The sequence below is a fragment of the Ambystoma mexicanum genome, chromosome 5p (assembly GCF_040938575.1).
Source record: "Ambystoma mexicanum isolate Mex_15411 chromosome 5p, UKY_AmexF1_1, whole genome shotgun sequence".
Classification (NCBI taxonomy): domain Eukaryota; kingdom Metazoa; phylum Chordata; class Amphibia; order Caudata; family Ambystomatidae; genus Ambystoma; species Ambystoma mexicanum.
Genome location: NC_090930.1, coordinates 328,784,470 through 328,812,225, shown reverse-complemented (window position 1 = coordinate 328,812,225; position 27,756 = coordinate 328,784,470). Strand labels below are relative to the sequence as shown.

The following is a 27,756-nucleotide window of genomic DNA, read 5'->3' as shown; positions in this document are numbered from 1 at the left end:
GAAATATGCGATTTTATAGAAATAGTGGCACAGAAAGAACCACAACAGGCATTAGTGTCGAAAATATATAAGCTGGTACAGTCCACACAGCCCTTGAGAAATACTGCAAAGTCAAAATGGGAAAAGCTCTAGCTATAGACATAGACAACACCAAATGGCACAGCTATAGTCTGTTAATGAAAAATCTTGCTCTTAATGCACACCTGCGCCTGATCCAATTCAAGGTCCTAAACCAAGTACAGGGTACTTGTTTCTCCCCGGACATCGATAAGTGTACAACCTATCCTGGAAAATCTGGGAGAGGCTGAAAGGTTTTTTCTGGCAGCGAGTATTGAGGCTTCCAAATGCGCTACCAATTAACGCGATTAGACAATAACTGAAATTGCAATCGTTGGAATCTATGGTGGTGTGGAAAACAATTGGCCTTTTTAGAAAATGTGCCTATTATTTTATTGGGCACCCCGTTTTGCAATTTTTGATCTTCACAAAGAAGAGCAGGATAGATATTTAACCCAATGGATGATGAAGGTTGAAAGGATCCTGACTGAAAGGGGGATCCCTATGGGCGATCTAGCTGCTAAACCAAACAAAGGGAAAAAGAAGCTCCAATATATAGATTGGATGACCACAGTAGTCATGTGGCCAGGACAAACTGAGACCGCCTCTAAACTCTGAAAGAAAAGGCCTTAATAGTCCCCCAATGTACCTACAAAAGTTCCCCTCACCGTTCCATCGGGACCTACTCCTCAGATGCCGGTTAAATACTCTAAGCACTACAGAGGTACTATGGGTAAGGAAAATGCCGGGGATCATGAATGCAGATTCTGCAATGAGAAAGGAACCATAGAAACGTTGCCCCACTTGGTAACGGCATGTGACTCGTTGCGAAATGTGATAGCAACATTTCTAGTTGGACATATGATTGCCTGTGAAACTATGGGTCCTTCAGAATGGTGGGAATGGGTCCTTTAGGGGGAAAAAACAGTCTGGTGATTGCGGTGTTGAAGATGGTTGAATTTGTTAAACAAAGCCGAGGGAATAGAGGATGATGGAGTAAGCAATGAAACCAGGTGGAAAGTTTTGGTAAACTGATGATTTCTATCCCCCCTCTCCCCCCCTGCTGTACATGTATCCCTTTTGGGAGTCCTCCAGCTCTGAAATGTCTTTTTTTAATTTTATTTATTTTCTTTTTTTTCCTTTTAAGAAGCGGTGAACTGAAATGTGAAGTCACTTTTTAATTTGTCTTCTCGTCTTCTATCTGGGAGTTAAATGTACTACAGTGATTGTAAGGTGATTGGGAGATGGATAGATTTGACAAGTTAAATGTTAAAGGTTTGAACTTTGTTCTTTGTTGTAAGCCAATAAAACATTTTAATTTAAAACAAAGTGTACAAAGTGCGGCAGTGAGAGTGCAGACTCGATCCATATGTTTTGGTTGTTCCCAAAAAATAACACCATTCTGGCAAGGTATAGCGGAAATACTGCATCTCATGACCGGAATACTGCTGGTACTACAGCCCCTCAAATACCTACTGGGAGACATAGGTAAAGTATCTACTAAAAAACATAGACTGTTCAACATAAGCCGTATTATCGGGAAAACATGTATATTATTGAAATGGAAATCAAAGTTGGCACCAAGTACGGAATGGCTAAAGGAGCTTACATATGTGAACGAGAGAGAGGAGGGATACATTTCAACTGTGAATGCTACCAGTAGACCCAAACATATATGGGGGCCCCTACATGAATGCCTATGTGAAACGCAATCTGATAATGCATGAAAATTGATTGGCGTAAAGGCCTATAGAAGACCAATGTACGGAAAATACAACGAAGGCCCTGTAGGCCTGCTAGCGCAGAGGAAAAGCTGCAGACCCGCCTGCTGGGCGACTCGGGAGCTGCAGAGAAGTCACCAAAAACCGAGAACAGCAGGCCCCATATGGGAAGGAGTGGGAACGTGGTGTGAAGCGTCCCGGCGCGACGGTGGGGCAGCCGGAGGCGGACCAGAAAGGAACAAGCAAGACAAAGGAAGATCTGGGAGAGAAGGTGTGCAGCTTGAGGCATCCAGCCTGAACTGTCTCTGGGTCGGGGGATAGCATTCATAAGTGGATCAGCAGGAGCCGCCGGGTCAAGTGCGGAAAGGACGTGAGAACCCCAAGCCGTCCCAAGAGGGGACACCAAAGTACTGGGGCACTGTAGGTAGACGAAGAGGAAGTGCACCGCCCGAGAGGAGGAGCCGAGTGGAGGACCACTGCATGAAGCATCCAGACTCCAGTAAGATTGGCCATCAAAGCTGCTGAAAGCGCTGGGCAGCAAGAAGATGAAGAGCAGACCTAGGAGGTGGGAATGTGGTGCACGGCAAGGATTAGGGAGCAAAGTGTCCTGTGAAGCCCAGAGCCGCGGGGAGACGTGGCAGGCAGAGAAGGAGAAAGGCTGGAAGCAGGGACTCCATGCGGGCAGTCACTAAGCTGTGGGGAGCGGGGGGGGGTGTATGGCAGTGGCACGGCCCACAAAGAGACAGTACCAGCATTCCCAACGACTGGGGGGGGAGTCAGGGGCCCGAAAATGGACGAATTGGCTACAAAGAGCACTCACCAGCCCTGGGGTAAGGTGCTTCCAGGGGCCGGAAGAAACCCGAGGGGCAGAGAAAATCACATCAAGGCCCTGGGGAAATGTGGGGTGGCCCACATCTACAGCAACAGGGAGGTGAGCACTGAGACATTCTTGGAGCAGAGGCCCACCGTGCACCAGACGAAGACCCCAAGACACACGGAAGTGGACAACTCTCTGGAGAGGGGTGGGGGGGCAACGAGAGTCACCAGGGAGAGCCCCATTTGAACTAAAGGAGCAGATCAGAAAGAGCAAGCAAGAGAGGAGGGCAATACCAAGTTGAGAAGAGGCCCAATAGGAGGAACTTGGGAACAGTGGATAAAGGCGTCTGAAAGAATGGTATAGGGGAAGGTAGATGGGACTGAAAAAGAACACCTTACCAGGAGAGCGGGAACTCGAGGGGCGCCATAAGGGGCATACTCAATCAAAGCTTCCCTTTGGAAATCTGACGGGGCAGAGTGACGGAGATATGGCACTGTGGGATGTTTTTACCCATGCATCCAAGCCCTACAATAAAACTGTGCAGTACTGGCATGGAAAACATCATGATGGCCAGAACTCCCCAGAGAGTGCACAGGGAAAACATGAAGAATAGGCTGCCACCCATTTTTGCCTATGTTGTGAGCACAGGAGGGCACTGCCTAAAACCACCATTGGGCTACACACACAGTAGCCTGAAACCATTGGGAATGGCAATGCTGATTGCCAAAAGCAACCCAGAACTGTGGGGAATTCATTTTCTTAATCCCAAAAATGGTTGCATTACCAGTACTCACCACTATCAGAAAGCCGGCGTTTTAAAACCACCAGACTTTTGTGTAAAACTGAACAAATGAAACAAAATCAGACCAAGGAAAGACTTGCTAAGAGGTGGATACGATGTAAAACTATATTCTGAAATGACTTGATGGGAGTAATTATTTAATGTATAGGTAAAAATTGTCAGTTTGATTTGAATGTAGAAAACTGGGAACAAAAAGTGACATTTAGCTGAAACCCGGCTTGATGAAACTGAATTCTGCCTGACAACTACCCCCGACAGGAGTTGAAACTGGATGCTCAGCCACTCTGCTCCTGGCCAAAAGGAGTTAACACCTCTCTGATTAGATTAGGGGTGGAGCAGCTGGGGACTACAGGGAGTTGAACAAAGGCCTGTCCTGGACTCAGGCAAATGTTATATTGGGGGCGTCGTAAAATAGCTTCCTCTTGGGAGAAACTGGGGGGCAGCTGTGCCTCTGTGAACAAGCTGGCTTGGGGGAAGTGGATAAACCAGTTATTCCACCCTGTGATGTGGGAAGCCACACCCCTTTTTGACCAGGGCATAATTTTAAAAAGATAGATAACTCATAGTGCGGACTTGTCAGAATTATATAAGTAATATCATTATTTTTGTGATTTTTCTGTGAACATTTTGAGAGGCGTTAGGACCCTGTGGTGTATTCTGGGGGGTTGCTAACGGAAAATAGGGTCTCACTCCAAATGTCTGCATGTTATAAGTCTGACACTTCATCAATTAATGTCCATACTCCTTGCGCACATGTGTGTAATTTTGGGTAAATGTCCGATATTGCAAAACCAGTTAAAAAGCGCAAAATGTTGTCAGTTTTGAATGCAAGCCCCCAGGAAGATCAGAGGCGGACAAGCATGGACCATAAGGAATATATAATGTGCACATGTAATTTCAACAATTTGTATATCTGGGAAAGATGTATTTGAATCAAATATAGATTTGTGGGCAAACTGACCAGGGGAGGATCCTCTGACCCATAAACAGACCTCATCATGATGACAATCCATTTCCTTCCCCCAATCATCGGAGAGGGGAGAATTGGGCCAATGACAAGTAGAGAGGGGCAGGCTTAGCTACGCCCAGGCACACACCCATTTTCAAAACACATAACAAGAGACTGCTGGGACAGGTAGAGACATTCAATTCCATTTGCTGCAGAGCATGCTGACCGATGACTTCACATCCAGAGATCCAACACTTAGACTTCCAAGCTAAACAGAGACTACAGAACTTTGAACCAAGAAGGCCCACTGCAAGCAAAAGTATTTGTCAGCAGGCCTCAAAATCATTTGCAAACCATTCCACAGCCGGGCGAGCTGTCTGAATTCTTTTGCCAAGAACTCTTGCCAGTACCCAGAAAGCAGTGTTACATCCAGAATCCACTTGATCCGGACCGGAAAGCAGAGCAGTATCCAGAACCAGAGGCCGCTGAATCCAGAGAGGCTAGACCAGCAGAGCAGAGCTGACCCAGATCGCTGTGAGCAGAACCGGTGCCTGATTGACCCGCCGAGCAGACAGAACCGCAGCCGGACGTGTTGACCAGATCCGTGACGAGGCCTAGTTCAAATTTATATTGTGAGTACCTAGCAGAACTGTGCAGAACCAATCTCTTAGTTAAAATAATCTAATCCAAGCTATTTTAACCTAAGTAGAACAGCCTCCTAGAAATCGTGTCATCTGTCATTTGTAAAGCTGCACATCTGTCACCTGTCAATTCTGAAGCTGCAAGCTGTCACTTGTCATTTTGAGTTTTACTTTAAATCCGAAAAACTACCTTTATTTAATCGTCCGTATCTCTGGAACGTTTGGGCTAGGAACGAGATTTAACTTTCCTCTGAAAGCTTAGGATCGAAGCTTTCCAACAAGCCTAGAACCGACTTGCTACTCCTTATACTTTTGCCGCAATCACGATTCACGCACTCGCGAATTTACCGCGATTTGCGATTTTGGCTCAATTTCTCCACTTGTCAAAATAGCAGCTCCATTCTTTCCTTTGTTAAAATCCGTTTGCAACTTGGTAATAACTCATAGAGCATTGCTAAAGTGAGCCTGAACTAATACCAACACGCATCTCCCACTCACCCTGAATCTCTAGAGGGAATTAAAATCATTGGCACATTTTCCCATCCATTGCCATCACATTTAAAAAGCATTTTGGGCCTTTGTTTCAAACTCCTACCTGTTTCCTCTAAGCTTGCTGGGGGGGGGGAACTGAATTTCGTATTGTATTTGATTGCATTCCTGAGAACTGTGTGCTCCTCTTTCCATCTCCTTCCATTTCTTACATTGCATAGGGGAGGGGGGTGAATTGCCAGAGAAAAAGGGATTATCTTATCTTTTGCTAAAATCATATCAAGTATTTCTGTACTGCATTTTATTCCTCATTGCTTTTCCCTTGAAATCATAAAAGTATTTTTGCTACTTTTATCCATCCTATACTAACTCCTCATTGATTGTAAAGAAGTGTGCTAGTGCCAGATTACCCATTGTTGATCAACATCATATGTCTAAGTGTACTATCAGATATTAATTTTATTGTTTAAATTCTCAAATAAACCTTTTAATTTGCAAAACAAACCTACTTCTTAGCTCAGTGGGGTCAGGGGGATTCTAAGAGGGGGGTGTTATACAAGGGTGGTCATCCAGAGTACTGAACTAGACATAAAAATACATTGATAAGGGTTTTCCTCAGCATCCCAGACTAGGCATTGACTTGGCTGTAGTGTTGATTGAATGTCGCTTACAGCACTAACGAAAGAGGATCTGCTTGCAGCACTAGTCCAGTTCAAAGGGGAACTCACAGAGACCGTCGAGGCAGAAGGAGTAGGCATAAGGGAAGGGCTCTCGCAGGCCATCACGAACAACCAGAGAGACATTGACTCCCCAGGTGAGCGAGTAATGGAGAGGGAGAGGGGCCTAACTGAGCCGGATACAAAGGTGTCCGAATGGACACAACAGACAAAGGAGTCAGGGAGTGGATAAGGACCCTGCAGGAGAAATGCGAGGACCTAGAAAATAGGTTGCGAAGAGACAATATTCGGATAAATGACCTGGCAGAGGGAGTGGAGGGCTCTGACCTGGAAGTCTGTATTCAGGAACTGTTTGAGAACCTAGTAGTGGGCGGGGAGGGGGACAGGGACCAACCATAGAGATAGACATATTAGTGAATATGCACAATAAGGATAAAAGCCAGGACGAAAGGGAAAATCCGAGTAAGATGGTGCGAAGTCCAGATATATGATGATCTGTCCCAAACCACACTGGCGAGCAGGCGCCTGTTTAAACCACTCACGGAGGAATTGCACAAGAGGAAGATACAATATAGATGGCTCTTCTCAGCAAGGCTCCAATTTTGTAATGGGCAATGAGGAAAAAACAGTTTCCCAGGTTGAAGACAGTCTAAGTGCACTGGGGGTGGGTCCAAGAGAAGCAGGAGAGGACAGTACGAGGGGAGGTTTCACGTGAGGCAAGATCTGGGTCCCAGTGGTGGAGTACGAAAAAGGTGAAGAAGACATGAAGAAGGACAATGTTACGGTGGGAGGCTCACTAAAAAGGACTAAAAGACTAGAATATAGACTGATGCAGGGTAAGGAATTGGGAGAGTAACGGGCGGAGGTGGGGTGGTGAATATTGCCCACTGTTCGCATAAGAACCTGGACAATGGATCCAGGGACAGTTACAAGTTGGGGATGTATAACCAGTCCTGAGGGCAGCCGGGTACAGCAAGGCAAAAGCTCAGTTGGACAAAGGAAACCGGGGGCGTCAGGGTGACCTGGTGCATACACTAGCAAGAAGGAATGCATAGGTTAAACTCTTGGAATGTAAGGGATTGAACCGCCTGCATAAGAGGGTCACAATCCTGTGGGAAATCGACAAAGAGGGTGCAGGAATATTCTGTCTACAGGAGACACACTTGATGAAGGGAGATGAGGGTCGATTACGTAGCAGGAGCTACCCTTTCCAGTACCATGCAGCCGCGGGGACCAAACGGGCAGGGGTGGCAATCCTATTCCATAAATCCTTAAGAACAGAAGGGATTAAGGTGAAACTGGATCCAGAGGGGAGTATGTGCTGGTGAAAGGGAAAATGTGTGGCCTGGCATATACATGGGCATCAGGTTATGCCCCCAATCAGGGACAGCAAAGGTTCTTTGAAAGGTTTTTGGAGGAACTGGGCAGGTTTGGGGAGGGGGAGCTGATGGCTAGAGACTTTAATCTTGGGGATGGAGACTGGAAGAATATCTTCTCAGAGATCGTGAAGTGAGGCAGCAAACGGAGAATGAGATACACAAATTCATGGAGGAGAGGGTGGGGGAGAGAAACGGCCCAGGTAGAGACGGGATGCATTTAGGCAGCACATTAAGGAACACTTCATAAGCGCATTGAAGCAGAATTGTGAGGCAAGGAAAGAGGCAAAGTGGGGGGCTGGAAAGAGAAATACAGGAACTTCAGAGGATGCATAAGGAGAATGGAACAAATAAGGTGGCCAGGAAACCAACGCAGTCGAGAGGGCAACTTAAACAGTTAATTGATAGGCTGATGGAGAGTACCTTCCTAAGGAGCAGGCCGAAGTTCTAGGAGCAAAGTGGGGGACAGTTTTAGTGAGACAGCCAAGGGCCAGAGAACAGAACACGTTCATGACCACTGTGGAGGATAGAGGGGGGAAAACAAGTGGGGACTGAGAGAGCCAAATGCAGGATAGTGAGAGAATTCTATGCAGACCTGTACGGGGCGGGACCAATGGATGAGGAAGGGCAAACGGCATACCAAGCAGTCTGGGAAGGTCCAATATTATATTATCCCCTGAGCAACAAGTCCAACTAGAGGAACCCATAACATGCGAAGCGGTGCAAAGAGCAATAAAACGACTAAAGGCAAATAAGAGCCCGGGGGAAGATGGGCTAACGGCAGCATTCTAGACAACATTCACCAAACTGCTAGCCAAAGAGGGGTATTTAAGGACTTTCGAGAGAAAGGGGAAATATCCAAATCCATGAACATGGCACACATCACTCTCATCCTGAAACCAGGGAAGAACCCACAGCAATGCTCCTCGTACCGCTTTATAGCGCTCATTCATGTAGATGCCCAACTTTACACAGGGGTATTAGCGTTAAGATTGGAAAGGATTGGATCCAAGATGCCCGCCGGCAGTGGAAGTAGTGCCTGAACCGTGCTCCCGCCGGGCCGCCAACAATAAAGCACCATAAATATTGAATTCCGAGCGATTCAGCACCGATATATCAGCTGCAACCCCCCAGAAGCTGCGGGCACAGGAGCAGCGAGAAATCCCTCAACAAGACCCCCGGGGTAGACACTGCCGCCGAGAGAAGCAAGTGCCCCTCCCCCATCGAGGGAGAACACAGTAGACTCCCAGGAGAGGCCGCACAGAGACAAAACCGGAGGACCGCCCAGTGGGCCAGGAGGTGCGCGCAGGGCCATCTGAATTTCTCCCGCGGGAGAAGGAAAAAGGGGAAAAACACTCCGACGCCCAGGGGCTCATTGCGCCCACATCGGCAACACAGCTGTGGGAGCGGAGCTGACGCCAACGCAACGCAGAGGCTGGGTGCGAGACGCATAAGGGGCGCTGAAGCGAAACTCAGCACACTAATAAACAGAGTGGGACAGGCGGCCAGGCGGGCCCAACCGGATCCCCACCGGAGTCTTCAGCGCCCGCAGGACGGACAGAAGATCCCACTGGAGCGGTCACTGGCTTGCTACAGCGCGACACACGGGGCCTCCGCGCACCCAGGAGACCGGCGAAAAGAGGTGGCACCAGTCACGGAGGAAAGGAGCACCCTGAGACAGAGGTGCGCGCGTGCAAGGCATTCCTTCCTCTACCCACCTCACAAAGGCCTTGTCGGGCGCACAACAAAGGGCACCTTACCCTGGACAGAGGCGCAACTGAAACCCCCCCACTCCACCCTCCCAGCATCAGCCATATAACAAAGCACAGAAGGGGGGTGCAGCTCCAAGGGGGGGTGGAAACGGCCCCAAAGCAACGACGAGCACGCAGCACAGACAAAGAGTGGAAGGGAGAGTCACATAACTCTCCCCACAGTAAAACAGCTCCACGACCAGCTGCCAAGTGGCCCCTACCACACACAATCGGTGGAAGGTGAAAACACCATCCCATAACAATCCTATCACCAGAGATACCTCAAGGGGACACCGCAGGTGCCCCACCACAACCCCTCAAGAGACACCCGTAGACAATACAGGACTACCATAACTAGGGGACAATGTCCAGGGCGAAGGGGCGCATCTCAAGCTGCGACGCAGCCACCCAGACAAGACTCAAATTTGCTCCATATGTGGTTGTCGGAGGCCACGGCAACCTCAAGGGACAGATCAATTGAAGAATCCACAATGGATACCACCACCCCAAACCAGTGCAATCTCCCCCCATCAAAAGACAACATGCATCCCTGGTTCGTGGAGCTGCAAGACAAGTTCATGTCCACAGTGCAGGACCAATTTACTTCAATGAGGAACGAAATGAAGCAGGCAGTCCAGGAGTTGAAAATAGATGTGGCCAAGCTGGAGGAAAGGACAGACACCATAGAGAGAATAGTGCAAAATGTTGAAGATGAAGCCAGACAAAACAGTGAAACGCAATAACACTTGGTTCGGTTAACCCATAATCTAGAAATTCATTGTGAAGATTTGGAAAACCGCTCACGCAGATCCAATATCCGCATAAAGAACATGCCCGAATCAGTGTCGGACAAGGACCTCAAGACTGCGGTTCAAGAAGTATTCAGAGATAAAATAGAGGCGCAAGAAGCAGAGCGCATTGGAATCGACAGTACACAGGGTGGGCCCGAAAAGAACGAGCGCCCCAGGCGAAAGATCAAGGGATGTATTGGCGGCCCTCTCTTCATACCCACAGAAGGAGCACATCCTAAGAAGAGCAAGGCAAATAGACCACATAAGGATGAATGGGGTGGATATACAGTTATACCAGGATCTGGCTTCGGCGACACTCTTAAAAAGGAGGGAGATGGCCCCACTGGTGAGGGAGTTGGTGGCTAAAGAGAGAAGATACAAGTGGACATTTCCTTTTGGTCTTCTGTTCGAGTGGGAAGGCAAGCAGAGAAGAGTGCCCACCAGTGAGGAAGGACTCTATATAATGGATCTGCAAACGGAGGAGGTAGACCCGGGTAGAGCCAGAACCAAAGGGGAACCGCATAAGAGGCCAAGAGGATGGGAAATTGTGCAAAATAAATAAATAAATAAATAAATTGGGTGGGGGGCGGGTTCATAGAGCAACCCTCAGTGGAGTAGAAGGAAAACTCCACAAAAATTGTCAGTTCAAGGACCCCCCGCAAAGGTCATCCCGAGTCAAGTGAGGGCAAGGAGCGATAGGCACAACGCCCTAGCAACCTTAGGTGCCTGGGCCCTCCTCGGGATAAAAGTTGAGTTAATGTTAACTGTTCGGGGGCTGTTGGGGAGGTTGTTGGGGAGGTTGTGGGGGAAACTCAGAGAGGGGGACTCCGGAAGAGAGATGGGATCACAACAAGCAGGAAAGACAGCAGCAGCGATAGACTAAACATGATGGGGAAGTTCAGAATCTTTTCACTAAATGTGAGAGGGTTGAATTCGCCGGAGAAGAGGGAAAAAGTGGAGGCTCTGCTAAGGATGGAGAAGGCGGACATTTTGTTCCTCCAGGAGACGCATATAAAAGCCCAGGATAGACTGAAAGTAAACCTCAGAGGGTACACGGTCTGGGCGCAGGCGAACGCCGGGGAAAAAAGAGCGGGAGTGATGATGGCGGTAAAAAGGGGACTGGCAGCAACTCTCAGATACACAGGTTGACAGGGAAGGGAGGTACACATTTGCAAATGTCACAATAGAGGGCCTCCGGCTTACCCTAGCGGCAATATATGCACCAAACTCTGGGCAGGACGGCTTCCTCCGAGATACCCTGGAGAAATTAGAGGGGTTTGCGAAAGGAGAGGTAATATTGGGAGGAGACCTGAACATGGCCTGGCAACCTAGGTTGGATAGGAGTTCGGGAGGAACTCAATGTCAGGGGGCCCCATCCAAACAACTTAAACAAAAGATGGCGCAGTTGGCATTACGCAACACCTGTAGGGAATTGAATGGTCAGGCAAGTGGTTTACATACTACTCTCATGTGCACAACACAATGTCGAGAATAGACTTTCTGGGTGTCAGTGGGACTGATGGGGAAAATACAAGGAATAGAAATGGGCTCTATAGCATTCTCAGACCATGCCCCGCTGTGGTTGGACATGCAGTCTCCCGAAAGGGAAAGAAGCCTCTGGACAAGCAGTTGGGGTCAAAATCAATGAACGACACTGGGGAAGTACCTCTAGGGACCGTATGGGAAGCCTTCAAGGCAGTGATCCGGGGACACTTTATAGCATTAAAGGCCACCAAAGATAAGCAGAAGGATGATTGGGAACGAACACTGGAAAAGAAAATAACAGATATCCAAGGTGAGCTGCCAGTCCATCCCACTAGAAGCCTCAAAAAGGCACTGAAACATGTACAAGGTCAACTTGATATGCTTCGCAATAAAAAGGCCCCCTCTACCTAAAACAAAGATAATACATCAAGGCGGACAAATACTTAGCAAGACAACGCCGAACAAAATTCATTGACAATCTTGAACGTCAAAGATGCACATGGAAAGACACAAACACGCACTAAGGACATAGGGGAAGCATTTAAGGCCTTTTCTCAAGAGCTCTATGCGACAGAGCACCCAGATGAAGAGAAACCAGACAGATTCCTACAATCTCTCCCCATTCCAACAATATCATAGGAAGACAAATCAGTGCTGGAATCTCGGGTAACAGAAGAAGTCCGGAGGGTGATAGCAGACCTTCCAAATTCTAAGGCACCAGGCCCAGATGGCTTTACGGCCCCCTTCTACAAGAAATATGCAGACATTCTCACTCCATTCCTGACAAGGCTACTGAACACATTCAAGGCCAGTGGAAATGTAACCCCTTCCATGAACGAGGCAAAGGTCCTAGTGTTTCAAAAATCAGGTAAAGACCCAACCCTCCCCGGCTCATATCGCCCTATTGCCCTGATAAATTTGGACGTAAAGATCTACACCAAGATACTGGCCACCAGACTATCTCCTCTCCTCCCGACCCTAATAAACACAGACCAATCGGCAGGCAAACACATGACAACTTAAGAAGAATAATACACCTGGCAGAAAAATAGGCATTATCCATACACCGGCAATACTGCTCTCACTAGATGCCGAAAAGGCATTTGACCAGGTAGTGGTCCATTCTCTTTAAGACACTTCGACACATGGGATTTGGAGATCAATTCATAAACATGGTCAAAGCCAACTACAAATCCCCATCCATTAGAATAGCAATAAATGGGGAAGTCATAGACAGGGTGGAGATATCAAGAGGAACTAAACAGGGATGCCCCATCTCCCCTCTCCTATATGCCATATTCTTGGAACACCACCTAATCAAAATCAGGGAATCGGCAGGGGTTTTGGGGATCAAGATGGCGGGCAGACAACACAAAGTCATAGCATACGCAGACGATATGCGTCTAGCCCTGGAGGACCCTGTGAAATCCCTACCACAAACCCTGAAAGAACTGGAGGTCTTTGGAGAGATATCGGGATTAAAAATAAACAAGAAAAAATCTGAGATCCTGTTTTTAGCAGGGGACAAGGGGACACTGGTAAAAGAGGCAGGCCTCCTAGGTCTAAAAACAGCTGAGGGGGGTATCAAGTACCTAGGGATGACACTCGCACATAAGGTGGATGGGCTAACTGCGAGTAACTACCCGCAGCTTTTGGCTAGAGTTAAGAAGGATCTAGATAGATGGAATCTGTTAAGGGTCTCTTGGTGGGGCAGAATACAATCTGTGAAAATGAACATACTCCCCCGGGTGCTATACTATTTCCATGCCCTCCCAGTAATGGTCCCAAACTCCTTCTTTAAAGCACTGTCAAAGGCCATCTCGACCTATGTGTGGAACAGGAAACCCCCAAGGGTGGCCAGAGCCATCCTCACAGCACCAACCAAGGCAGGCGGAATGTCACTCCCACACTTCAGGAGATACTATCAAGCAGCACAACTCTGGGTCCTGAAAGAATGGCTGGGGGATGACCAATGAAAAATCTGGGTGACACAAGATAGGGCTGTCGCCAGGACCCCCCCTGGAGGACCTACTGTGGAAGTACAAACAACATATCTTCACATAAACGAGGTCATGAAAACCACCTTCGATGTCTGGGACGAACAAACCAAGAGGGGAATAATGACCACCCCACTGGCCCCCTTCACACCCATAAGCCGAAATCTACAATTCCCACCGGGTCAAGAACCGGGGGCATTCAAAAAATGGGAAGCCGCAGGGTGCAGGAAAATCGGGGAAATGATCCAAGACAAAGAAATATTTGCGGACATTTGTAAAAATGTGGAACCTCACAGAAACGGATAGGTAAAAATATGAGCAAATCAAACACTGGCTTAACACACCAGAGGCCTTACAGGGTGCCACCAGGGACCTAACATCATTTGAAAAATTCCAAATAACCAATGAAGGAGACAAGAAACTGGTGTCAACTTTATACCACTTTATCAATACACAAGAAGAAGAAATCAAATGGACATACATGAAAAGATGGGAAAGCGCGCTAGGGGAAGAGATATCCAGACAGCAATGGACAGAGCTGTGGGCGGGAATCCCAAAACTCACCCGGGCAGTCCAAACCAAAGAAATGGGGCTTAAAATAATCACACAATGGTACTACACTCCAGAGAGACTCAAAATAATGTACCCGGAAACGTCGGACCGCTGTTGGAGGGGATGCCCTGAACCAGGCTCGTGGAGGCATATATGGTGGGACTACCAGGGGGTCAAGGGCTTCTGGAGGGAAGTGCAAATGGAAATAACAAAAATGTTCCCAGAGGCCGACCAAACGGGGGAGCGGGTATGGCTGTGCGGATTCAAGGACCCACAGGCCAAGAGACTTCACAAAGCACAATGGAGAAGCTTCATGGGCCTAGTCATCATGGCATGGGCAACGATTGCCCAAAACTGGAAAAAACAAGATCCGCCACTAGCATTCACCTGGCTGCAGAAGGTGTGGTCGCAAATGACCATGGAAATATTACGCACCACCTTCAGGATCAGAAGAACTCCTTCACGAAGGAATGGGGGGCGGTTTTGGAATACTTGAAGTCGGACTATATGGAACAATGGTGCCCACACAACATCAAAATATCGGACATATACAGCACATAAGCTTTCCAGAAGCAGAAATGAATGAGGCCCGAATCTTCGGGGGGGGGGGGGTTTGGTGACCTTTGTGGGATAAAAGTGTTGATGGTTTATGACCTCAAAAACAATAAAAATATGTTTAAAAAAAAAAAAGATTGGAAAGGATTACCCATATTTGGTAGCACAGGACCAAACCGGGTTTATTCAATGTCAGAACACGTTCGACAATATGAGAAGGATCCTACACATAATTGATAAGGCTGAAAGGGGCTGGAGGCACCACACCTACCTGCCTATTAACTATTAATGTTGATGCCGAGAAGGTGCTCGACCGCGTCAACTGGGTCTTCATGGAGCGAACACTCAGAAAGGTGGGAGTATGACTGAATTTTCTGTGAATTATACAGGCGAACTATCCGAATCCCCTAGCTAAGGTAAAAGTGTGAGGGAGGTTAACGAGCCCTTTCTCGATGAGAAGAGGAACAAAGCTGGGATGCCCCCTCTATCTGCTCCATTTCGCTCTGGTGATGGAACCCTTTGCAAAGCAGATAAGCGAGAATAGGGAGATCTGAGGGGTCAGCTGGGTGAAGGCGCACCACACAATAGCCCTGTTTTCCGATGACGTAGATGATCACCGAGCCGGAAATCTCCCTACCAGCAATAATGGAGGAGCGTTCCCCGAAGTGTCCGGCTTTAAAGTGAACTTTTCAAAATCAAAGATCCTAAACCTATCAATCGGGGAGCGAGAAAGAGGCAGCTAGTAAACGACACGTTCAGGTCGGCAACGGGATCAATTAGATATCTAGGGGTGAACCTGACGGCTCCCATAAAGCAAATAGTTTGGGCAAACTACCCACTGCTGTTAAAACAAATTAGGGCGGACCTAGCGAGGTAGAAAGGGCTGTGCATATCATGGTTTGGAAGAATAGCTGCCGTCAAAATGAACCTGCTCCCTCAGCTCCTATATCTCTTCCAGGCAATCCCACTTGTCGTCACGGGGAGGCTGATGAAGGACATTCAGAAGTGCAACATGGGGTTTATCTGGGAGGGGAAAAAGCTGACGATATGGAGGAAAACCTTATTTAGGAACAAGACCCAGGAAGGAGTAGGCTGCTCTAATATAATGAAATACTACCAGGCGACGCAACTGAGAGCTATGACGGAGTGGGGGAGGGCAGAAAATCAAAAACACTGGGTGTGCATGGAGCAAGCAGTGGTGGGAGAGCATCTTTGGAAAGTATTGGGGATGAGAAAAGACGGGCCAGAGGGGATGTTGGGATACCCAATCACAAGGAACACCTTGAAGATCTGGGATCACTTAAACCAAGAGGTTTAAATTGGCTTCGTAGCCGTCACCACGGACGCCTATTTTTGGAAATCCTGCCTTGCCACCAGGAAAGGACTTTAACAGGTTTAAACGATGGGTGGAAAGAGGGATAAGGGAGATCGGATATTTGTATGAAGGAACCCAATTCAGTTCATTTGAAAGCTGCACTAGAGATCTAGGCCTAAGGAAGGGAGACCTATTTGCTTATCAACAATTACAACACTGGGCCGGAGCACCCGCAATGATGGAAGGGGCCACAAGGGAACAGAGTGGGAAAAGATAATGTCCACTACAGAGAGAAGCAGGGAGCAGAACTCAGCGATCTACAGGATTTTGTTGAGCAGGGAGGAGGGGGGAAATGGGGCACTGAGGGGCAAATGGGAGAAGATAAGGGGTAAGGTGCTCACGGACAAGGAATGGAGCAAAGCCCTAAAGGGATGGCACACCTCATTTACTTCGGTACAGCATCGTGAGCTACAATACAAGCTGCTAAATCATTGGCACTACACCCCAGAGCGACTCCATAAAATGTACACCTCAATGTCGGCAACGTGGGAGGGGGTGTGGGGAAGTACAAATGATGGAACGTATCTGGTGGGGATGCCCGCAGCTTAAACATTTCTGGCAGGTGGTGACATCAAAAGTATTTGGAATAATGGGAGTAGATGTGGAGCCTGATGGAGTGATGGTCCTCCTTTGCTCTTTGCCTGAGGGGGAACAAAGAATGTGTGGGAGTGCTGTAACGCTATGGGCAAACTTAATGATGGCCGCAAAGTGGTATATAGTGAAACAATAGAAACAGAAGGAGCTGCTATCTATTATGCAATAGTACTATGCAATATGGGACACGGTAGATGTGGAAAAGATGACAGCGATGGTATGGGGGCCATTGAGGACATTTAGCAAAGTTTGGTTACCCTTCATAAATTACGCAATCAAAGACAGCACACACCTATACATCCCGAAGAGACTGAGGGTGCGGAGGATACTAGAGAAGGAAGAGGACTGAGCTGCAAATAACAAGACACAATATGCTGGAGGTCGCTGTAGTATGTTTCTTTGAGATAGGGATATGTTTTCTCTTCGGCGTAGTTATTGAGTTCCTTTCTGAATTTTTGTACTTTCCGTTCCACAGTGAGTTGGTTGAATTTCACCACCTCTTCTTCTAATTTTTCCAGTTTTAGTTTGGCGTCATTAATGGTGATATCCTCCACAAATTTCTTTTCCAGGGTTGCCAAGTCTTCTCCCTGTTTTTTACATTCTTCCTTGGCTGTGTCTATTATAAGAATAATCCAGTCTCGGCTACATTTGTTGCCTACGCCACTGAAGTTTACTTTGAACTTGGGGTTGTCTGTGAACACCCTGGGAATGTTTTTAACTTGTAATCCTTCTGGGATAATTCCCGCTTTCAAGTATTCTAGCATGAAGGTTCCATGCATTTCTGTTCGTATAAGTTTTTTCTTTTTATGAAGGATGGTGTCTAGTTCGTCTTTACCACCAAAGAAAAAGATCCTATCAACAGAACCGTCTGCGTCACCACATACAACTCCGTGAGCAATCTCATAAAAAACACAATTAATAAACACTGGCATCTGATTAAAAACGTCGGGAGCCTAGCCAAAAAACCTTTGTTCGCATTCAAAAAGAACAAAAATTTAAGAGACTCATTGGTACACACGTTCCTGGAACCTACCAAACCTGCTTCTACCTTGTGGAATCTCCCACCAGTGGTGGGACACTTTAGCTGTGGACAATGTGTCGCATGCCGTTTCACCACAACAGCAAAACATTCACCCACAACAATCTCACTTGGAAATTGAACAGCCACACGAATTGCGAAAGTAGATTCGTCATCTACGCCATCAAGTGTCCCTGTCACTTGGTATACATAGGCAAAACCATCAGACCCATCAAACAAAGGATTAACGAGCACAGGTCCTGCATTAAGAACCAAGTTGAAGACAAGCCTTTCGGTGAACATTTCATCAAGGAAAAACACACCCAAGAACAATTCTCCTGGACGGTGGTCCAGCAACTCCAGCCACAACGACGTGGAGGCGACATTAAATTGGCCCTCACAAGACTTGAGCAAAAGTGGGTTCACAAATTGGACTCAGTACGGAATGGCTTAAACATAACCGTCAAATGGAAACATTTCTGAAACACAAACACCTCTAGCATGTCACCACGCAGACACCCACTCATACATTTGGAGAGATATCAGGCTTTGTAGATCCACCACCATCTACCAACACGTCATGCCCATACGCTAGCATTATGAACACAACCAGCCTGGACCAGGGCCAGACAGTATTTGACAAACACCTCTTGCTGCAGGCAGGTCCCAATGTTTAATGCACAATAGCTGTATAGACCGGGTGGATTTTGTCTCAGTCCTTTCTTTGATAAAGGTCTCTATATGTTTTCAATTATTAATAACAACACAAGAGGGGCGCCACATCCCCTTTACCCCGTGTGTGACTACTTGACCACTCCAGTAAGCGGCACAAACTGGTTGGATACATGTTGACCCACCCCACAGTTTGGAGCACACAGCGCCGCGCTAACACGACTTGGCCCACAGGAACTACATTGCCCATCATGCTGTGCGGCCCTGCTCCATTCCACTCCATTGGACATCATGCCTAGCTCTACGCGATTGTCTCCCGCGTCCAGCCTCAGTGTCACAGCGCCCCCAGATTGGCTGTTTGCAAGCCCCAGAATAGCTTTTTAGGCACTACCACTCCGCCTTCCATACAGCAACCACGGGGTTCAGAGGTCCTCGATCAGCCAAGCACCTGCGAGATTACTGCGGTAAGTTACCAGTACGAGCACTTTGCCCTCGGCTAGAGGACTGGGCTGTTTTCAATGCAACACTAATGCACCACGTTCTCTCCACTCTAATTAACGTTTCTATTCCAGGCACCGTCACGTAGCCCACTATAGCACTATATTGCCCGGCACGGCATTTGCACATGCAGTGTCCACCATCTTGTCGGCAGTGAGGCCCTTAGGCTATACACCCTCGTGAGCACCATTGTCACCCTAGAAATTCTTGAGCCACCTGATGCTCTCGGCAACCCATCACTGACCGAGTTCCATCCTGGATACAACAGCACTGATAGTGCTCGCAATACCTCGAGGACACGGCCCCCACATCAATCAATAGGCGTGCTTCTTCCAGCACTCACGAGCACTTTTGGACCACCATCACCAACGGTATTCTGTCCATCACGCTCAGTTCGGGATACATTACCCGTTTTTCTGTCCCCTCAGATATGGGACCAGTCCTGGCCTATACCAGTCGCACGGGACCCTGAGAGACGTCGGCCCGTCCAAATTGACAGCCGACTCACCAAGTGCCATTAATGCACCGCCAATCCTGCATCTTCTAAGGATTACCCAAACAGCAACCTCCTGCCACCACAGCAGTAGGTATGCTGTTCTCCAGATACACCGCATGGTGTATCGCCTTGGCACTACTTTGCCTGTATTGAATACTTTTTAGTACTTAGTCAATCGATACCGGAGATCCTCACTAGTCTGTTTTAATCCACAGATACAATGGACAGCACCGCCACAGGTGCCTCTCCTGACGAAGGCCAGCACAAAGACAGGCGCTAACCAAGCCCCCTTTTTTTGGCCGAAACACACCCTGTGTCGATCCTTGTGACACAACTCCACCCCCCTTGTGTATGTTATATGTATATATTGTTGTGTGCACCATGTGTAAGCTATGCCTTGGACCCATGCAAGTCTGAGGCGCACTTTTCCCTGCTTTCTAGGGTTGTTATACCCCCTCCATCTGTGGGAAACGTGCATCTGATTGAAGTTTTGACCTCAACAGTTCTGAGGCCGACACCTATATGTGTTACTACTATCCATCACCAACCTTGTCCGTTTATATTTCACTTACCTTTCGTGCTTATCGAAAGAACTGTAAAATAAATTGTCTAGTCACCTGAAACTTCCTGTGTTGATGCAAAATAAATACACACACACAGAAGTGTTCTGTTTTCTGTCGGATCTCGTCATCCTGATTTTTTGTCTATCCTCCCCTCTGGCCTGACTCACTCTGCAGGGCACAGACTCGATGTCTTGATCTCCTCTGACCTCCCCTTCTCCATGCCTCTGACTACTTCTCTCTCCTGGAGCGATCACTCCCTCCTCTCCCCTCATCTCTCCCTCTCTTCCCCCCCGCCCCCAAGCCAAGCCTACCCCAACACTGCCACCTACCTTCTCAGACATCCGGCCCATGAAGCGTGTGTCAGTTGAGGCTTTTGCTGCCACTCCCCCCCCCCCCTCCACCTTTGGCTGTCTCCAATCCTGACACAGCCCTGTCTATGCCCGACTCTTCAATTTGATACTCTTGATGCTCTTGCCCCTGCCATGAGGATCCGTTTGAAGTCCAAAGCCAAGTGCAATTCCTGGTATGACTCTGACCTAGCTACATTTAAACGGAAGTGTAGGGCGGCTGAGAGGACATGGAGGGCTTCCTGTTCATCCTCTGACAAACTGGCCTGTCGCCTGCTACAAAGGCAATACCGACTCTGTCCTCACCAAGAAGAGTCCATATTCAAGCTCGTGTCTCTGCGGCATCAAACAACTCGGCCAAACTCTTTAAAATCTGCAAGGAACTGGCCAACCCAGCTACAGTCTCTACCCCTCCTGTTGCCTCCCAGGCTCTTTGCAATGCCCTTGCCTCTCACTTCATTTCAAAAACCGAGGACATCCTGTCCACCCTCTCCACCCACACCACTCCTCTCCTCTTCTCTCCCCTCTCCATCTGTGCTTGCTGACCCTCCTTTAGCCAACCCCCACCATCCTTCTCGTCCTTTCCTCTTGTCTCCCCTGACGAGGTCGCTAAACAAGTCCGATCTATGAAAGCCTCGTCAAAACAGGTTCATCCCTGTTCCTCTAAAACCATCAAGTAGCACATTGACACCCTCGCTCCGACCCTTGCTGATTTTTGCAACCACTCCTTTGCCTAAGGATCCTTCCCCTCCCCTCTGAAGCACTCCCTTGTGCATCACCTTCTCAAGAAACCCACAGCTGATCCTTCTTGTCCAGCTAACTATCGCCCAATTTCCATTACTCGCTTTGTGGGCAAACTCCTGGAAAAGTTGGCCATCTCTCAGCTTAACCTTCATTCCAATTCTGTTGGCTGTCTCCATGACCACCAGTCTGGCTTCAGAGCTGCCAGAAGCACGGAAACTGCTCTCCTGAACATCCGTGAAGGTCTGCTCTCCAACCTTGACTCTAACATTCCCTCTGTCCTCATCCTCCTCGATCTCTCTTCTGCCTTCGACACGGTCAACCATACCATCATGCTCGACCGTCTCCGTGAAAACCTGGGTATCACTGATCAGGCTCTTGTCTGGCTGACCTCTTTCCTCTCAGATCGACCCTCCCAGGTCCAACTTGGGTCCTTCCTTTCTTTCATCTGTCTTCCTCTCTACCTGTGGTGTTCCCCAGGGGTCTAACTTCTCGCCCTGGCTTTTCAACCAATACCTGGCAACTCTCGCCCACTGCATTGCCACTTTCTGCACAAATTTCCAGTGCTACACTGACGACACAACTCATTTTCAGGCTTCCTTCTGCCACCTCCTCTCCCATCTCTGATTGCCTAACTGCCATTCAAGATTGGTGTGCCCCCAATGATCTTTATCTGAATGCCAGCAAGACAGAGATCCTCCTCATCGGCACACCTTCACCATCCTTTCCCCTCACTCTCTGGCCAGCCTCCTACCACCACCTGCGAGGCTGAGAACCTCGGGGTCATCTTTGACTCCACCCTTTCCTTCTCTGCCCACATCTGAGGTCTCAAAGTCAAATTTCCTACTGCACCTCCTCAGAGGTACTCTGCCTTTTCTCTCCTTCCCCCAGAAGCTCATTGTATCCCAAGCTCTGGTTCTCCCTAGGTTGTACTATTGTAACACCCTCTTTCTAAATCTACCTGCCTCTACTCTCCGCCCTCTGCAACTAATCCAGAACAGGATTGCAAGACTTGTCCTTGGCCTCAAGCCCTGGGATCGTATCTCTCCAGCTCTGAAATATCTCCATTGGCTCCCAGTGGATGCAAGGATTAAATTCAAAACCCTCTGCATTGTCCACAAGGCTTTCTGGGGCCTGGGTCCAAAATACCTTCAGCTATCCCTCTGCAAATACCTCCCCTCTCGAGCTCTTCAATCCTCTACCTCCAACTCCCTCAGGGTCATTCGTTTTTCAAAGAAACAACCTTGAGGTAGATTTGTCTTTGGCTGGATCCTCCCTTTGGAACAGCCTCCCTGCCACTCTGAAACTTGAGGAGAAGCATCTCTGGTTCCGGAAGCACCTCAAGACCTTCCTCTTTTCTTCTGCCTTTGCTCCCCCTTTCCCCTGCTGATCTGTTCTCTCTTGGCACTGTGCACCTGGCCACCCTCTATCCTCCGGGCCCACGTACCTGCTCACCCAGCCACCCTCTCGCACTGCCTCCGGGCCACCCCTTGCACTGGGGTCTGTATCTGTACCCATGCAACCCCCCCCCCTTTTTTTTCTTCCTGCACTATCAGACCGACCCTTTATGCTGCCTTAAAGCTAGCACTTGCAAATTGCTGGCTGCACTACCACTGTTTGTTGCCTTTATTATTTATTTATTGTTATTTATTTGTTTCTTCTCTGCTTCGCACTTTCCACTTCTCCCGCCTTCCATGCACTTTTCCCCTCCCACCCTCCCATGCACTTGCGCGTTCTCAATGTCACTGGGCCTAGTAAGATCGCTGTTTCGTTCTCCCCTGTTCCCCTCCCTTGCCTGGTCGTGTTCTGAAACACAGATGCACTGAAATTGACATATTGATCTTTGATATTTTGCATCCCAAAAGTAAAGCGTTTCCTGTGTGGCTGAAGTAAAGCTTCTTTTGATTCCTTCAGAACTGAACAACAGCCTGTCATTCAGAGATACTTCTCTTGTCTGCTGGACCACAATGTGAATGTGAATGGGCATGGTAGAGGCTCGTTAATAAAATTGTGTGATGAGGAATCGGAGGAAAAAGCATCAGAGCGGCATCATTTTTAATGTAAATATTTCCCTTTTCCAATGGGAACTGTTGGTTTGCAAGCAGCAGTGCAGCGCTGCTTTGATTCGCTTCTTTTGGGTGTACCCCAGAACACACTGGCACCTTTCTCTGTGTGCTCCCGGTTCCAACTCGCCCATTTTGTGTTTGGCAAGATGGTGCAGCCATCCTTTTGTCGCTGCAAGGTGCAGTTTTGACCCAATGGTGCCCCAAGGAGCCAGCGCAGCCATTTTGCTGTTGACTGCCAAGCGCAGCTTGGTTATGGAGAAGAATTCTGTTGAGTGGGTCAATGTAGCCCACACACTGATAATAAACCAAAAACGGAGAAAGACTGTGTTGATATGCATTGCAGGCGAAAGTGGCTTCTGCATTTCCATAGCGAATGGTAAATGCTTAAATGCCATGACACTATACTGTCCACTGGTGGCTGAAGGCGGTGCTAGCAGGGGTGCATGCACCAATTTGTGCCGCCACAGCATTCAAACTTGATTCACCCATGTCTGACTTTGCATTACCACAAGATGGCCATTGTGAACAAAGGAGAGTCTCAATGATCGGTGCATTAAAATAAAATTGTTGCTCTGTAGAAAACGCAGTTGTGATACATTGCAATGCCTTTCATCCTTGGAGATTGAACCTCCTTTATCTGTCAGATCTTAATTTTGACGCAGGTCTGCAGGATGTGCTGCTAAACAGTTTTTTGAAATGCACTGCAATTGCACTTTAACACCTCCACTTTCTAGAAAATGGTTAACGTGTGTGACAGAATGTTAATACAAACATAGCTATCCTTATAACTTGTTGAAATACAGTTGCTTAGTTTATTTTATGTATTGTGACGAATCCTTAGATACCGTCCCTTATTCCATGAGGGGGGGGCTTCCCTTGGGGCCAGGGCAGTGCGGCCACAGTCCATTAGTTCCCCTGGGGATGGTGCATCGTGGGATGATGACATATGGAGTAGAACCCTTATGATGCAGGGTATGCTATCTCGGGGAGAACGCGGTACCAACTTGCCCCTTTACCACCTCCATCAGCCTCTCACCCTGTGAAGGGTAGCACAGCCCCACATACCTCAATATATCTGTATAAGGTGGATCATTCCCCCTTGCTGCCTTATACTGAGACGAGAAAGAGTAGTGACAGCCAATGTGAAGCCCATTGCAAAACTGGACGAGGAACAGCATCTGTAACACAGTAGAGAACAACCGTAATGATACTGGGAAGAAGAGGCCCAGAGTGCTGAAGGGCACCCGGTGGATCCAACAGTAGTGGACTAGTCATTATGGATGTTGTGCAAGAATAAAGACTGAGGAAGGACGCACAAGTCTGTCAAGCCCTCCCTGGAGGAACCACGAAGGCGAACATGGGAGAAGGAAGAAGGCCGACTGGGACGTTGAGATAGGAGTACGCTGGGGCAAAGCAGCTCCGGTGTGGACAGACGACTCGGGAAGCCGAGAGGAAGAAGCTCCAGTCATCCCTGGGGTCTGGTGACCATGGGAAGCAGGCGCCACACCAGCCGGAGAAGGCTTTGCCCTGCAGAGCCGCAGCAGACCAGAACAAGACGCTGGGAGGTGGGGGAACCCCACAGCAGATCGCAAGCGTCCAGTGGTGGAGAGGCGAGAAGAAAGAAAGAAGCCCTGAAACAAGGGTCTCGGACAAGAGAACTTTGGCAGGGTGGAGAAGCATCCTCATTGATCCTCATAGCCGCAGTACCTGGCAAGAAAGAACAACAGGTGGACTGTGCATCAAGGACATAAAGTGTGAATCTGGGACCTGCGCCCATAAAAGCAACCCAGTACATGCTTGTTGCTCTTCATAGTTACAGTGCCCGGTAGGAAAGTAAACCAGGTGGACTGTCTAAAAAGCTGGGAATTCAGAGAAGCACCATTCCTCTTTTTCACCACAGTGCCTGGCAGGGAAGAGTGCCAGGTCGGCCAACCGGGGTCTGGGACCCACAACTAGAGATGCAGAAGAAACTAGGGGAGGGAGTCATCCCCTCTGGTGTTTTTGAAGAGAAACCAGGGGTAGGGGAATTCTCTACCTGGTACCATTTCAAAGAAACTCTAAAATCTTCTGTCCAGAAGAAGAGGGTCCTTCTTCTGGACCCAGTAGAGACTTTACCCTTACTTGTTTTCAAATTTAAGGGAAGGAAGGAAGAGTTGACACGACAGTGGACGCTTATAATTTTGGACATTCTGGCAGGTTCCTTAGTTTATTATTCGAGGCAGGGAAACCCCTCTTATCATTAAGTATTGGTAGGGTGTTCCCTTTTCTTTTGGGTACAATAAGTTTGTTGCAATCACAATGCCACCTTTGTGTAGATCTTACTTCTGCACCCTTACGTATACAATGTTGGAAAGGTTTTTCAAGTGTGATAATGGTTTAATTTGCAGACCAAGAGTTAAACACCAGCATTATTATTCAAATGATGTTAAAAAAAAATACTAACGTTGAGCGTACGGTTTGATTATGTCTGTCCCAATTTTGATCTCCATGTCTTGTACAGGCATTTTTCTATACATTGGCAAAAGTGTTTTGAATTTTTCTCAGGGGAAGTTACAAATAAAATAGTGATACATTAAGTCAAAATACATCTTTTCTTTTTATCTTAGGTGTGCCAAAGAATCTGCACACAAGGACTTCAAAAAAGCTGTTGGAGCTTTTTCTGTGACTTATGATTCTGAGAACTTTCAGCTCATCATTTTAGTGAGTAACCGCTTTCCATGTTTATTTCTCAATTCTTACAATGTTGGCAGATGGTTATTTTGCATATTCAGTATATGTGCTGCTGAAGCGTTTTGCATATTCAGTCAATCAATATTTACTTTATTTCGGCATTTAGTCATGAGAGAATTGGAACCAAATTCATAAAATATTACAATTTAAACACAGACAACATGGACACGCTCATAAATTACTAAACACATACACAGAGCAGTTACTAACGAATGAATCCTGGCTGGTAAAATGGTATTTTTGTCAGTGTTCCCCTCTGGTCAGGCAAATCTTTTTTTGCAAAGATTTATGGGTCTCTCACACAATTTCTGTGGCATGCGGGTGCTATCCGGAAGAAATGGTCGGAAATGACACTGCCATACGACAGGGGTGGGTTTGCAGCACTGCATTTTGAGTTGTATTGGCTGGCAGCCCAGGCACAGTTCGCCACATATTGGTACGGAAATGTGCAGGCATTGCAACATGTTAAACTGGATGGGTTGGCGGCTGGCGAGTCGGACACTAGGACACTGCTGCTTGATGTAAAATACAGAGATGACTGCCTATATGACCCAGTTCACAGTACGGTCACTGCATAGCACGCTATTTACGTGAAAGTAGGAGTGACACATCCGTATTATAGGTGGCTCCCATTGTGGAGGTTTCCGATCCTCTCCCCTATGTGGGATAATCAGTTATTTCATGCTGGGAGCGGATGGAATATAGGACTTTGGGTGATATCTTTCTGGAGGGAAAGTTTATCACACTGCAAACATGGAGGCGGGAACATAAAGGCGCAGCCCTGGAAATGGTACAATATTATAGACTGCGGGCAGCGGTCACTGCATGGTGGGAAGATTACCCTGTCGAGCCCCCCGAAGATGATTACTTGTAAATATCACCAATTCCAGGGGTGGGTGTAGACTCATTATATAAAATGATAATGAGCAAAATAGACTTACTAAACCCCAGAGTAAGGCTCTGATGGGTGGAGGACTTTGGTGTTGACCTGTCAGACTGTCAGTGGAAACAGATGTGTTCTCATACCAAAACAGTATCATTGAACTCCAGATTCAAACTGGTGATAAATACGATTCTTTTTTTTTTACCAACTTTATTTAGTAAAAATATACAATACAACTGAATAACCTCAAAAATATCAGAGTGAGAACAAGCAAAAGATCACACCATGTACAGCAATTCATTGAATTGTAAAGTACACACTAAGTTAACAGCAATTGAAAGAATAAAAGAAATCATAGATCATCCCCACCCACCCACCCCAAAACAAGACAAAACACAAGATAAAACTACAAAACCAACAACACAAAACAAACACCCCCCAGTCTCAAAATACATTAACAGAAAAAACAGAAACTACACCTCATCCGAAAAGACCACGAAATGACCCCCACCTCTCCTCATATTCAACTTCCCTATGATACCGAATTGCCTGAATCCTCTCATACCAAGTGAGCGTATGCATATCCACCACCCAATTTTCACAATGCGGCTTCTTCCTAGATTTCCACACCTTCATTATCTGTTTTATGGCCATCAATAATGCCCTATCAATCCAATCCGAACAGTCCCACAACTCAACATTCCAACGATCAGATGAAAGGAAAATCGCTGATAAAAAGGTACGAGGCAATAACATACCAGTTACCATATCAATGCAATCTATAACCTCTCTCCAAAAGTCAACCACCCTACTACATTCCCAGAACATATGCAAATAAGTCCCTCTCAAGCTTCCACACCCCCAGCATAAGTCCACATCAGCCAAACCTCTTCCTGTCAACCTCACCGGTGTCCAGTAAATACAGCCCAAAAGACGTTGGTGAATGTGGGGTATCCCAGTATCGGGATAGTTGGGGATTCCAGTGGGATCTACAGAGCACTCGTCATTTGGGGGTCACCGTGGCGATGGAGGAGGGGGAGGTATATGCTGCAAATTATGTGGAGGCACCGGACTCGGCTAGACAAGCGATGCTAGGTTGGATTTCGCTCCCAC

At 47.6% G+C, this 27,756-nt stretch overlaps 1 protein-coding gene across 1 annotated transcript in view; it reads left to right on the top strand.

The window, feature by feature from the left end:
* FMR1 (fragile X messenger ribonucleoprotein 1) overlaps positions 1 to 27,756 on the top strand; it is an 821,120-nt gene that overhangs the window by 321,494 nt on the left and 471,870 nt on the right. The window contains exon 6 of the mRNA XM_069612766.1: positions 25,637 to 25,730. Coding sequence (XP_069468867.1) covers positions 25,637 to 25,730 — 94 coding nt within the window. The remainder of the gene's footprint in view (positions 1 to 25,636; positions 25,731 to 27,756) is intronic.